Source organism: Neovison vison, chromosome 7, assembly GCF_020171115.1.
Source record: "Neovison vison isolate M4711 chromosome 7, ASM_NN_V1, whole genome shotgun sequence".
NCBI lineage: Eukaryota > Metazoa > Chordata > Mammalia > Carnivora > Mustelidae > Neogale > Neogale vison.
In genome coordinates this window covers 154,905,851-154,920,686 of record NC_058097.1, presented here as the reverse complement: position 1 = coordinate 154,920,686, position 14,836 = coordinate 154,905,851, and the positions used below count along the sequence as shown (strand labels likewise).

At 43.3% G+C, this 14,836-nt stretch overlaps 1 protein-coding gene across 1 annotated transcript in view; it reads right to left on the bottom strand.

Annotated features, from left to right (window-relative positions):
- Window positions 1-14,836, bottom strand: part of DNHD1 (dynein heavy chain domain 1) — a 79,594-nt gene that overhangs the window by 13,594 nt on the left and 51,164 nt on the right. The window contains exons 24-28 of the mRNA XM_044260879.1: window positions 14,336-14,624; window positions 3,607-5,221; window positions 3,210-3,418; window positions 2,808-3,012; window positions 2,630-2,732 (exon numbers count right to left, since the gene is read on the bottom strand). Of these exons, the coding sequence (XP_044116814.1) occupies window positions 2,630-2,732; window positions 2,808-3,012; window positions 3,210-3,418; window positions 3,607-5,221; window positions 14,336-14,624 (2,421 nt within the window). The remainder of the gene's footprint in view (window positions 1-2,629; window positions 2,733-2,807; window positions 3,013-3,209; window positions 3,419-3,606; window positions 5,222-14,335; window positions 14,625-14,836) is intronic.

Sequence of the window (14,836 nt, the reverse complement as noted above, 5' to 3'; positions counted from 1 at the left end):
GATTTCTTTCCTGAGCCCCACATCCATGTGTCCATCTGCTTAGTGGAAATCTCCTCTCTGATGCCTCGCAGGCCCCTCAGACTCCACATGTCCACAAATGAAGGTCTTAGCTACGCCTCCTCAGATCTCTTACAAACTTATTTGCCTCCTCACATGTTCTTTTTCTCAGAGAACTATGGCAAAATACACCCAAGTTTCCCAAGGAAGAAAACTTCATCATTACCCTGATTCCATCTCCTCTATTCCCCCAAGCCCAGCCCATCTTCAAGTCCGTTGAGGTCTGCCTCCTACCAGTCTGTCCTGTCTGCTCCCCTGCCCATGCGTGGGCTCCCTCACTACCTATTCAGCTTCTCTTCTACTCCACTCTCTATGCTGAAACCAAATACCATCACTATCATGTTCCTGAACACTCATCACTCTCCCAGTAGGTTTACGAGGCCTCCATGCCCAGGAGGGCTCAACTCCACTTTCCAACCTCTTATCTCTCCTCCCCCAGCACCCCACTCTCCATCCATTCCTGACTTTCAGCTCCTCCAATGTGGCACACATTCTCTCACCTCTGGGCCTTTGCCCGTGCCCGATACTTCAGAGTATCAAGTATCAATGGACTTCCTCTGTCATAACACACTGTCTTGTAATTGCCTGGATGAATCCATATGTTCCAGTAAAGTAGGCACCATGAAGGCAAGGTCAGTACAGTACCTTATCATTCTTATTAGGAGGAGCTATCATTTACTGAGCTCTTACTGTGTGCCAGCACTTTCAAATGCTGTCCATGTGAGATCATTTAATCCTCATCCTAATCTCTCTGGATCTTAGTTTTCCCATCTGTAAAATGGGAAAAAGGATAGCCACCTCAGAAAGCTGTAGCAAGGATTCTATTGACCTAGATTTAGATGTAGACATAGCTCTATGTAGACACAGGCATATATATTAATAAGTGGGTAGACAAAAAGAGTGGAGTTCAATTAATTTTTATAGAGTACAGTAATGAATAAATGAACCAGCTGAATATGAGAGAGAAGAGAGATGAAGGACTCCAGAATGACTCCTGGGATTTGGCTTAACTAAGTGGATGGTAATACTAAGTGGATGGTAATGCTGTTTCCTAGGGAACTCTGAAAGAAGTACACACTATTATGATTATTGAGTGAATGGCCAAAGGACCTGACACTGAATGCCTCTGACACTGAACACCTCTCTCTCTTTTTAAAGCTTTATTTTTAAGTAATCTTTACACCCACACAACCCTGAGATTAAGAGTTGCATGCTCTTCTGACTGAGCCAACCAGGTACCCCCACTATGAACATCTCTTATCCAGATTTGGGGCTTCTTATGTTGTCCTTTAATATAACTGACCCAGGGGTCAAAGAATAAAAGCACCTTTAAGCCAGATCAACAATTCCTGGTATTAATCGTCTTGGGAAATGGTAGGACTCAAGACAAGAAACTGGAATTTGGAAAACATGGGAGAGGCCATTCCTGTCCCTCTGTGAACTTTCTTTTCCTTTTCTTTCTTTCTTTCTTTCTTTCTTTTTTTTTTAAATCTCAGTAGTCTGGAGATTTCATCTAAGCTAGTGATCCTTGGTGGTAGATGGTAGGAGGGCACTAGTACTAGGAGAACTCTAGGGAGCGTCATTTACAGAGAACACGATGACAACCATGCATGTGGATACAATGGAAGCCAGACTTCTACAGTTGTGCAGCACTGGGTGAGAGCCCTGGGGCATCCATCAAAAGAGATAGTCTAGGCATTGGGAGGCTTATGGTCTAAAAGCCCAGTAGGGGGGAAGCATTTGTCTGTGTGTGGGTTGACCACTAGATTATTTCTCTGAGGTAATCCCTGAACCTTCACCAAAGCCTTGTTTAGCAGGAAGAAAAAGAAAGCTGTTTCAGAATTCCTCTTATTAAAAATGATGGGATTTAAATTTGGATTAGAAAAATTCTCTCTTGTTATGTGAGAATTGTATTGGAGGAGCTCTAAGGGAGTGAGCACAGGGAGAGGTGAGAAGAGAATTGGTTACTGGAAGATGTCCTGTAAAGAAGTTCAGGACAGCAAGATCTAGTGTACCATTCCAATCTCGTTCTGCTTCTTGCCTAAAAATGTCCATTTACCATCCACATTTCCCCAGTTTATGTATGAGCCCTGTATAGTTGGTATTTTTGTGGAAGGAAGAGGTACAGGGACAAAGCTGTATGGGAAAAAGGAGGGACATAAGAGGTGTGCCAAAGAGCCATGATAGAGAATCCAGGAGAAGAAAGGGTAAGAGTAGAGGCAACCGTGAGAAAGTAATCTCTGCCTTGTCCTGATGGGGATGTATACAATTTACTTGGGAAGTAAACTGGACTTCCCATAATCAAAGTACATAGTAAGGACAGCAGAAGCAGACACTGGGGTTTCCTGTGTTTAGAAGAATCAGCCTGGTCTCAGCTGTGCCATGGGGAACTTTGAGCCTAAACTCAAAAGTTTAGAGGAGGAGGCAGCAGGGATTAAAGAGATCCCCTGGGGAAAGGGGTACTCTCGGGAGATAAGAACAAAGGTTCACTCAAGGTTGGTTCCTCCAAAGCCCTCTGTGGGATCCTGCTTTGACCCTACTGTGCATACATCATAATCTTCTCCCTCTTTACCTTGCGGGAGGTTTTCAGCAGCTGTTCTAAGTTGAAGACAAAGTTGGTGTAGGTATTGTGCTTCTTGATAATCATTCTCAGATGACCCAAGGCATTCTGGATCCTGGAGATACAATGTACCAATAAGTGGGCCCAAGGAAGCAGAAGGAGGTACAGTGCAGGAAATGGGACAACTCACCGCTGGAACTTGTTCTTAATCTGCAGAGCCATCTGTTGCTGCAGCAGTGTGAAGGTGTCCAGAAAGTCTAGGAAAGTCTTGGGGGTGACGAGTGGCAACTCAGGGCATAGGTGTCCATAATAGCTGACAGCCGAAAGGTGAATGAGAGCCATGGCTTTAGCCACCCTGGGAATTGACGCCTGGAGGTCTGGGCACTTCAGAGAGTCTGAAATGGGCATGACTTTAGTCTGTGAGCTTATAGGAGAATGGGTAAGAAAAGGGACCCTCTTCTGATTTGGGAAGGAAGGCAGAAAAGGTGAAGGGGATCACCAGGTTCTGGGAAGAGAGAGACAGGGAGACTGACCTGAATCCTCATTAAAACCTGGATGAGAGTAGTAGGGAGAACAGGTAGAAAGGGCTTACCATCATCAGTGGATACATTCTGAGCACCTTCCAGGTAGTACCGGACCACACTGATGAGGGAATCTTGGTCCCACGGTTCATAGCGGTCAATGCTAGCAATGGCCAGTTGAAGAAGCCTCAGGAAAAGGGTGGAGGGCAGCTCCCTGTGGATCTGGTCATCTCCAATCAGGATGAACATGTGCAGGTGGTTGCAGACTTGCTGATAGAACCTGTGGGCCAGGGGCTCAGATACCATGCTCCCCTTTATCCTTGTTTTCCCATTTAAGCCCAGTGCCAAACCTGAACCCTTAGCCCCAATCTTCTGAGCCCTCACAGCAGCTCTTAGATTTCTTTTTGGCCTTTTGGCCAGCATAGAGCAAGAGAAGAGCAGCACCTCACATGGGGTTCTTGGTCTCACCTCTGCAACAGCGTTTCCTTTTTGATGTTCTGCTTGACACTAAGGTTTTCTCTGGGGAGATGTTCTTCAATGCTGTCCAGATCTGCCGCTGTATACTGGTCAGGGAAACTGCCCCAGGTTGCCAGGGCTAGCAGACGATGAAGGGTAGTGAGATCCACACCCGTGGGCACCAGCAGGGCCACTGGCTGGCCTAACATTCCAGCATGCCAGCTGGCATCCCGGAGGCACTGGAGAATGGCCTCCTCTGAGCCAGATGGCAGATGGAAGAGGCGGGCCTGGTAAATGCTAGCTGCCAGAGAGATGGCCGTACGGCGCCCTGTACCCAGAGCCCTGGAGAGCAATAGGCCATGCTGCCGGGGCCTGGCCAGCACCCGGACCAGGCGGACCACGTGCTTGGCCATGGAGTGGCACCGGGCAAGGTGGGCGCTCAGCTTCAGCTGAGCAGCTGAAGTGGACAGCTGCTCCTCCAGGCTCTCCCATTGCCGTTCCAAGTACAAGTTGGGGCTCTCAGAGTTGGACCCTAGTGTTAGCTCCTGACTGAAGACCAGGTCTGAGGGCTTTTCCTGGGGGCGGAGTAGTAGCACTGGTAGCAGAAGGGGTGAGGCCAGGTCCATCTGGGCTGTTTTCTGCCACCAATTCTTGCTTCTGTTTAACTGGAGTTTGTAGCCAGAAGCCTGTGTGCCGTCCTCCTGGCTCATCTTTGGACTTAGGGTTTCTATGGTCTCCCTCTTTACTGGTACTGTGGAAGGTGCTAGACCTGAATCACTGGAGGGTGAGCTGGTGGTGACATCCAGGCTGTAAGGGTCCTCCTCCTCCTCTGTCTCACTGCCGCTGTTGCTTATTAAGTCCTCCCACTGGGCCAGCTCTCCTTCAGATTCCACTTCAGGCACTCTTTCCTCCTCCTCTTCCTCCTCCTCCTCCTCAGAGCCCTTGCCCCCGTTCTGGGGTGCTGGCCCACAGCAGAAGACACTCTGAGCTACTCCTAGGAGCAGCTTGGCACAGTAGGAGCGTTCCCTGGGGCTGTCCAGCCGGTCACAGAAGGTTCTCTGGGCCTCGTGCAACCAGAGACGCACCATGTTGCGCATGGCCATCATAATCATCAGGCGGGTGCCACGCAGGCCTGACACCCGGCGCAAGTGCTCCTGATGGCTGGGACAGTCCAGAAAGCCCCGGGAGCCCATCCTGGTGGGCAGCAGCTGCAAGCTGCCCAGGAGTTGGCTCACAGAGTGCAGGGAGAAGCGGTAATGTGGGTGGAGGGGGGAGGGCAGAAAGCAGCTGCCCACCGCCTCCCAGGCCTCCACCGAGGCCTGGACCAGGGCTTTTGCTAGAACCACCTCCCGTTCCACAGAGGGAAAGCGCTCAAGCCAGGCCTGGATGCTTGGTGTGTGCCTGCTCAGCAGCATGGCCTGGGTCACACTCCCCAGGGCCAGCACTGTGAAGAGTCGAAAGAGGCGTGGACACAGTGGGCGCTCACAGAAGCCTGGCACTGTGGCGGTGGCAAGGAAGTTGACTACAGGCTGCAGCGTCTGCAATTCCAAGGTGCTGTGGCCATACACCGTGCCATCTATGGCCTGGCGCAGAGTCTCCAACACTGGCTGGCAGCTCTTCCCGGGGTCTGTGGGACACAGACCAACAGTGAGGATAGGCAGGGGTGCACATGACCGTGTCACTCCATTCTTCCTGTTCCTGCTTCACTGGCTTTACTTCTGGCGCACACAGGGCTCTAAAGGAGTTTTGTACACCTGATGCATTGGGACTCGGTCATGTCTGAGTAAATTGATCTCTCCCCCCCACACTCTCCCTAAAAGTGAGTAATTTCTTCTTTCTTCTCCCCACAAACCCTATCTCTGTGACCAATTATTCACTAACAGTCGGAAGGTTTGGAAGCTGAGATGGATGGAAACCTGATCTGACCACAAGAAGAGAGAAGTGCAGCCATCACAATCGGAAGGAGGAATTAGCACATGTGCATTTCTGTAAAGTCAATATTAAGATATGATTTATATAAAATACAATGTATGCATTTTAAATATATAGTTCAGTGAGTTTTGATGAATGTATCCACCCACGTAACTGCTGCCCCAGTGATACTTAGAATGCTTCATCACCTCAGAAAGTTCCCTCATGACCCTTTGCCGTCAATCCCCCTACCACGTTGTCCCAGGAACTTCTATCTGATCGGATTTCTATCACTATCGATTAGCTTTACCTCTTTTTCTTCTTTTTAAGACTTCATTTTATTTATTTTAGAGAGCGAGGTTAGGGTAGAGGGAGAGGGAGAATCCCAAGCCTACTCTGTGCCCAGCCGAGCCCAGAGCCTGATGCAGGGCTCGATCTCATGACCCCCGAGACCATGACCTGGGCTGAAACCAAGAGTTAGATGCTGAGCTACCCAGGCACCCCACAGCTTTGCCTGTTCTAGAGCTTCAAATACAGGGAATCATATGGTATGTAGTTTGCCAGGTCTGGCTTCTCTCACTCAGCATGATTCTGGGCTTCGCCCATGTTTTGTGTGCATCGGTGTGTTTCATTTTACTGGAGTGGTAGCATTCCATTATAAAAATACCAGAATTGTAGGTCAGCTGACATACTGATGGGCATTGCTACATACATGTGCTATTGGCCACTCACAAATCTTTCCTTTGTGAAGTATCTATTTTTTAAACCATTTTTTAAAAATGGAGTTTGTTTTCTTACTGAGTTGTAAGAGCTTTTTTATGTATTCTGAGCATAAGTCCTTTTTCAGATATGTGTGTCATATTTCTGTCTATGGCCCATTTTTTCATTTTCTTAAGAATGTCTTTTAAAGGACATGGGTTTTTAATTTTCCTAAGATCTAATTTTTGTGTCATATTTATGAAATCATTGCATCTAACCAAGGTCACACAGATTTTTCTCTTAACATTTTTTGGTAAAGTTTTGTAGTTTTAGCTTTTACATTTAGATCTTTAATTGATTTATAATTAATTTTTGTGTATGTCATGGAGTAGGATTTAAGGTACCCTTTTATCTGCACACAGATATGTAGTTGTTTCAACTCTATTCATTGAAAGGACTACCCTTTCCCCTGTTGAATTATCTTGGCACAATTTTGAAAACCAATTGACCACATATGATCATATATCAGATTCTCTGTTTTTTTTTTCCATTAGTTTATCTGTATCCATGTCCTTATACCAATACCCTACTCTCTTGATTACTATAGCTGTATAGTAATAACTAGTATAAGCCCTTCCACTTTATTCTTCTTTTCCAAAGTAATTTTGGCTCTTCTAGGCCTTTTGCATTTCCATAAGTCTCAGAATGAGTTTATCAATCCTGTCACTTAAAAAAAAAAGAAGAAGAAGAAGAAGCCTGCTCAGACATAGATCAATCTGGGGAGAATGAGCACCTTAATGATACTGACTCCTCTGACCCATGAACCTGGTATATCTCTCCATTAATTTAAGTCTCATTTATCTCAGCAATATTTAGTAATTTTTAGTGTATATCTCTAACTAAGTTTATTCCTAAATATTTTAAGCTTCCAGATTTATATTATATTTTAACTATACTTAAAATTTTTGTTTGTTACTAGGATATAGAAATACTAATGATATCAATAGATTGTATCCTATGACCCTGCTAGATTATTTTTTTAAGATTTTTTTCCCAATTTATTTATTTTCAGAAAAACAGTATTCATTATTTTTTCACCATACCCAGTGCTCCATGCAAGCTGTGCCCTCTATAATACCCACCACCTGGTACCCCAACCTCCCACCCCCCCGCCACTTCAAACCCCTCAGACTGTTTTTCAGAGTCCATAGTCTCTCATGGTTCACCTCCCCTTCCAATTTACCCAAATTCCCTACTACTCTCTAACGCCCCTTGTCCTCCATGCTATTGGTTATGCTCCACAAATGAGTGAAACCATATGATAATTGACTCTCTCTGCTTGACTGATTTCACTCAGCATAATCTATTCCAGTCACGTCCATGTTGCTACAAAAGTTGGATATTCGTCCTTTCTGATGGAGGCATAATACTCCATAGTGTATATGGACCACATCTTCCTTATCCATTCATCCGTTGAAGGGCATCTTGGTTCTTTCCATAGTTTGGCGACTGTGGCCATTGCTGCTATAAACATTGGGGTACAGATGGCCCTTCTTTTCACGACATCTGTATCTTTGGGGTAAATACCCAGGAGTGCAATTGCAGGGTCGTAGGGAAGCTCTATTTTTAATTTCTTGAGGAATCTCCACACTGTTCTCCAAAGAGGCTGCACCAACTTGCATTCCCACCAACAGTGTAAGAGGGTACCCCTTTCTCCACATCCTCTCCAACACATGTTGTTTCCTGTTTTGTTAATTTTGGCCATTCTAACTGGTGTAAGGTGATATCTCAATGTGGTTTTAATTTGAATCTCCCTGAAGGCTAATGATGATGAGCATTTTTTCATGTGTCTGATAGCCATTTGTATTTCTTGATTGGAGAAGTGTCTGTTCATATCTTCTGCCCATTTTTTGATGTGTTTGTCTGTTTCGTGTGGGTTGAGTTTGAGGAGTTCATTATAGATCCTGGATATCAACCTTTTGTCTGTACTAAGATTTTATTTAATTGAGGGGCGCCTGGGTGGCTCAGTGGATTAAGCCACTGCCTTTGGCTCAGGTCATGATCCCAGGGTCCTGGAATCGAGCCCCGCATCGGGCTCTCTGCTCTGTGGGAAGCCTGCTTCCTCCTCTCTCTCTGCCTGCCTCTCGCCAACTTGTGATCTCTGTCTGTCAAATAAATAAAATTTTAAAAAAAGATTTTATTTAATTGAGAGAGAGTGAGCAAGAGAGAGAGCACACAATGGAGTGGAAGGGCAGAGAGAGAGGGAGAAGCAGACTCCCCACTGAGCAGGGAGCTTGATGCGGTGGTTGGGACCCAGGATACTAGGATCATGACCTGAGCCAAAGGCAGATACTTAACCTAACAGACTGAGCCACCCAGGTGCCCTGACCCACCAAATTAAATTCACTTATTTATTCTAGTAGTTTTGTAGGGTTCGCTTTTGTTGTTGTTGTTGTAGTAGATTCCTTATGATTCTCTAGGTAGAAAATCATGTTGTACATCAGTAGAGACAGTATTTGTCTTTCCAATTTTAAGTCTTTTCTTATTGCACTGGTGTGGGTCTCTGATGCAATAGTGAATAGAGTCAGTGAAAGTGGACATTGTTGCCTTGTGACTGATCTTTGAAAGTATTTGATATTTCACCCGTTAATATTGTACTTACCTATAGGGTTTTTTTTAAGATTTTATTTTTTTAATTTATTTGACAGATAGAGATCACAAGTAGGCAGAGAAGCAGGCAGAGAGAGAGGAGGAAGCAGGCTCCCTGCTGAGCAGAGAGCCCAATGCGGGGCTCGATCCCAGGACCCCAGGGGATCATGACCCTAGCCAAAGATAGAGGCTTTAACCCACTGAGCCACCCAAGTGCCCCCTTACCTATAGGTTTTAATAGATGCTCTTCATCAAACTGTGAAAGTTCCCTTCTAGTCCTAGTTTGCTGAATGTTACCATGAATAGTGTTGAATTTTACCAAGTGCTTTCTCCTTATCTACTGAGATGATCTTACACTTTTCATCATTCTGTTAATGTCATGAATTACACTGATTTTTGAAAGTTGAGTCAACTTTGCATTCTGGGAATACATTGTGTAAGCTACATACCACAGATTTTGATAACATTTTGCTTTCATTATTCAGTTCAAAATATCTCCTAATTTATCTTGTGGTTTCTTGGATGCATGAGTTACTTAGAAGTGTTATTTTATTTTATTTATTTTTTTAGAGAGTGTGAGAGCAGAGGGTGGGGAGGGGCAGAGGAAGAGGTAGAGAGAATCATAAGCAGGCTCCACTCCGGGCACGGAGCCTGACGTGGTGCTCAATCTCATGACCCTGAGATCATGAGCTGAGCTGAAATCCAGAACCAGACACTTAGCTATCACACATAGGCACCCCTAGAAGTGTGTTAATTTCAAAGAATTGGGGAATTTTCTAGGTATTTGTTATTAATGAGTTTTATTGTTGTAGTTAGAGAAAATATTCTATAAATTTTAATCCTTTGAAATTTGTTGAGACTTATTTTGTAGCCCAGCATATCATCTGTCTTAGAGAATGTTACTCGTACACTTGGAAAGAAAATGCATTTTGCATTTAGTGGGTATGATGTTCTATAAATGTACGTATAGTTGATAGTGTTATGTAGATCTACTTCCTTATTTCCTCTCTCCTGCTCTATCAGTTATTGAAAGGAGTGTTAAATCTCCTACTATGATTTTTGTACCTGCTATTTCTCTCAGTTCTACCCATTTTTTTAAATATATTTTGAAGCTGTTTCAGGTGCATATACATTTAGGACTTTGCTATCTTTTTGATTAATTAAATCTTTTAATTAGGAGATGTCCAGTTCTCTATCTCTGGTAATATCCTTTATCTTGAAGGACTTTTTGGAGTGCTTAGGACTTTACATTTAATGTTACTATTCATATGTTTGGCTTTTGTTTTTTTTTAAGATTTTATTTATTTGACACACAGAGAGAGAGATCACAAGTAGGTAGAGAAGCAGGCAGAAACAGGGGGAAGCAGGCTCTCCGCCAAGCAGAGTCCAATGCGGGGCTCGATCCCAGGGCCCTGAGTTCATGACCTGAGTCGAAGGCAGAGGCTTAACCCATTGAGCCACGCAGGCACCCCATATGTTTGTTTTAAGTCCATCATACTGTCATTTTTCTTCTAATTTTCCCTTTTATTTTTAATTTCTCTGCTTCTCATTTCCTCATTCCTCTTACATAACTTAAGTATTTTTTATATTTAAAATATTATGTATTTTAAATTATACTCTTTGCTATTATTATTTAGTGATTTTTCTATGGTAATATTATGCCTCCTTAATGTGTTGATACTTTTAAGTAATATCATGCCACTTAATACTCCACACCTGACCTTTCCCATTTCCTATTTCACATTGAACAAATGTAAGACTCTTACAGTAGTATAATTTTTACTCATTGCTCCATACCCTATCCTTTTACTAGTGTTCCAATTTATTTTCTACCTCTCCATACATTATCAACTCCATCTAAAACTATTATTACTTAAATTTCACATATGAGTAAAATAATATGCTATTGTCTTTCTCTGATGTATTTCACTTAGCCTAATACATTCTAGCTCCATCTACATCATTGCAAATGAGAGATGAACATATGGGATGGTGGGGGAGAGGGAAGCAAACCATAAAAGACAGAGAGTTGATGGAGAGAGGAGGGTGGGGGGTAGGCTAGATGGTTGATGATGGGTATTGAGGGCACTTGTGTTGAGCACTAGGTGTTGTATGTAAGTATGAATAATGAATTCTACTCTTGAAGCCAATATTGCACTGTATGTTAACTAACTACAATTTAAAAATTTGAAAAAAATACAAATGTTATTACTTTTCTTTTTAAACTCTTAACTGTATTTTAAGGAAATTAAAAGATGAAAAAGATAGTTATTTATATGCACCCACATATTTACCATTTCTTGCACTCTTCATTCTTTTCTGTAGACCTGAGTTTCCATATGACACTATTACCCTTCTGCCTAAAGAACATCTATTAGGCTTTTTTTTTTTTTTTAAGAGAGAGTGAGGGGCAGGGAGCTGGGGTTGGAGGTGGGCAGGCAGTTCAGAGGGAGAGGGATAGAGAAAGAATCTTAAGCAGGATCCCCACCCAGCACGGAGGCTGTCGCAGGCTTTGATCTTACATGACCCTGAAATCATGACCTGAGCTGAAATCAAGAGTTGGCCACTTAACCAGCTGAGCCACCCAGGTGTCCCTTTTAGCATTTCTTACAGAGCAATTGTAGCAACAGTAAATCTTCCCAGCTTTCATGCATCTGCAATACTTTCATTTCATCTGCTTTCAAGAAGGGTATCCTTACTGTATAGAGAATTCTAAGAGGACAGGTTCCCCTGCCCCCACCTTTTAGTCCTTGAAATGTGTTGTTCCACTATCCCCTGCATTCTGTTGTTTCTGATGGGAAGTTAACCATCACTCTTAATGCTATTTATCTATACGTAACATGTTTTTATCTTTTTTCTGACCACTTTTAAGATTTTTCTTTCTTTGATTTTCTGCTATATGACTATGATGTGCCTAGGTGTGGTTTTCTTCTTCTTATTTTACTTGGGCGGTAACTGAGCTTTCTATATTTGAAAAGTTAATGTTTTCCAAGAAATTTGGAGAAATTTTGGCCATTATTTACTCATAGGTTTTTTTTTTTTTCCCTGCCCTATTCTCTCTCCTTCTGGACCTCCAGTTATGTGTGTGTGTGTGTGTGTGTGTGTGTGTGTATGAAGCTCTATTTTTTTAAAGATTTTATTTATTTATTTGACAGAGAGAGAGAAAGACAGCCAGAGCAGGAACAGAAGCAGGGGGAGTGGGAGAGAGAGAAGCAGGCTTCCCACCAAGCAGGGAGCCTGATGTAGGGCTTGATCCCATGACCCTGGGATCATGACCTGAACTGAAGGCAGATGCTTAACGACTAAATCACCCAGGTGCCCCTGCCTGAAGCTCTATTCATATTCAATATATTTCTGTTCCTCAGAACAGTCAGGATTCACTGACTCTTTCTTTTGCTATCTCCAATCTGCTATTAAACCATGCAGTGAATTTTTCATTTTAGTTACTGTATTTTCTTCTTCTAAAATTTGTTTAGTTATTTTTAGTAGTTTCCATTTCTTTGCAGAGATTACTCATGTGTTCGCCCATTTGAGTCATATTTTCCATTAACTACCTGAGGATTCTTATAATAGCCATAATAGCTGCTGTAGATATTTGCTAGATTTAACTTCTAGACCATTTTAAGGTCAGTTTTTATTGACTGTTTTTTTCTAGATGATGGGTCACAGTTTTTTGTTTTATTGTACATTTATTAATTTTTTATATTATACTAGATGTTTCAGTGGCTATCACCCTGGGATATCTTTTACACTGCCAACTGTAATATACTTCACTCCACAACATTGTTTGCAATTGTTTTCAACCTTCCGGTTGAAATCTCTTCTCAGTTGCTATTCACAGATTTGAATTTACTCTTTCTATTTTCCTCTGACAATTTGATTATTTGTGCAAATTCACCTAAAGGCCCAAATAATATAGTTGTAGAAAATTACATGTTTTAGTGTTACACAGACTTAAATTTTAATCTTGGTCCTGACACTTAACTGGCTTGAGTGTCTTAGGCAAATTATAAAATCTTTTAGTTTCATCATCTTTAAAATGCCCATAATATATCTCTTCTTTTTTTAAGAATGTATTTATTCATTTGAGAGAGAGACCGAGACAGAGAGAGCACAAGAAGGGGGAGAGGCAGGTGGAGAGAGAAAAGCAGACTCCTCACTTGATCAGGGAGCTCCATGGGGGCTGGATCCCAGGACCTAGAGATCAGGACCTGCCCTGAAGGCCAACATTTAACCATTTGAGCCACCCACGTTCCCCTCAAAATCTCCATCTTAATAGGCTTTTATAGACACTAAAGATGACATAGATAAAACATGCAGCACATAGTCCTCAATAAATTATACACCACCTGATTCAAGTATTCTGTGTCCTATATTCAGGTCTAACTGGACAATCCAGCTAATGCTTTAGACCACTGACTTCCCTGACTTCAATTCTGCCCATTCCCATGGCCATATTCAAACCTGTCATCATCTAGGGGCACACCACTTTAGAAACTTTAAACTTCAATATTGCTAACTTTTATCACAATTTCCCCTTTCCTTTCTAATCTTTGCTTGTACCAACTCTTACTGAGCACTTACTTACTATTGAGTCTATCAAAATGAGTAAGACAAATCTGAATCTCTCTTCTTATGAAGCTCAGAATAAGCATAAACAAGTAAACATATAATCATAAAACTATGGTTGTCACAGATTTTTTACGGAACACGAGATGAGTGTCTAACCTAGCCTGGAGGCTCGGGTTCCCTAGAGAACACACTGACTGAGATTATCTGTAAAGAATAAGGACTTAGCCAGAAAAATACAGGGAAGGCAGAAAGGACAGCAATCCCAGAGGCTAGCGGAAGCTTGATTTATTGAATGCCCGTACATAGCTGACTCTAGTTGGAGTACAGCGTGTGAGAGCTTAGAGTAGAAAGCCTCACTGCAAGAAGCCTTGCAAAAGCATTCACCAGCGTTTCAGGTAATGACTATCTGAACCAGGGAAGATGGAATGGAAATAAGTGGAAAGATTTGAGAGATATGTAGAATGCCAAATTGAGAGACAATGTGAATGGATTTTGGTAAGAAAGGGGGAGATGTCAATGAGATTCCTGGCTTGAGTGACTGGATGGATGGTTGTACCAGTTAATAGAGGACAAAAGCAGGTTTTAGGGGTAAGATGATGAGTTGAATCTGAAGTGTCAATGGGACAACAAGGTAGAGATACACAGTAAGTAGTTGGATAAACAGGTCTAGTGCTTAGAAGAACATCCTGGCCTGGGGTAAGCATTTAGCAGCCAAACACAGAGATGGTGGATAAGGTCATGGGAGGGTTATGATTGTTCAGGAAGCATACGTACAATGAGAAGATACTAAGAATGGGTTGCTGAGATTTGGTCTGTAGGTGTCTAACTGGGAGTCAGTAAATATTGTTAGGGACTTTACAGCCTCAAGAGAACACAAGGACTCCTTCCTTCCCTCTACCCAGCTCCTTACCAGAAGCGGCCAGGTGCAGATCCTCCAGCAGGAAGAGGAGGGAGCCTTTAGAATCCAGGTGGTGCCCAGACCACGGGGCAGCCTGTGCTTGGCCCTGGACCCCTCGACTCAGCAGCAGGCGTAGGTGGATGGGAGTGAAGGCAGGGTGGATGGGGCTGCACACATAGGGATGATGTGGCTCCACGAGCACCTCCACAAAGGTGGACTTCCCGGTCGCCGCCTCTCCAGCCAGCAGCACTGGGTGTCCCTCTGACAGAAGCAGGTCCACCACATACAAGAGCCGTTCAGTCTGTGGCACAGAAGCAGGACTTACTGGGGCAGCGCCAGTTTAGGATAGTAATTTAGCAGTCTAGGGGTCCCATCTTAGAGCTGTACTTGCAGAACACTTCATATATTCTTGTGATTGTGAAAACATATCAAAGAACAGGAGCAGGTAGACCTTAGCTGGGTCTAGAACATGGACTCCCCCAGGATAGCTCCTTGAACCCCAACCCCAACTGC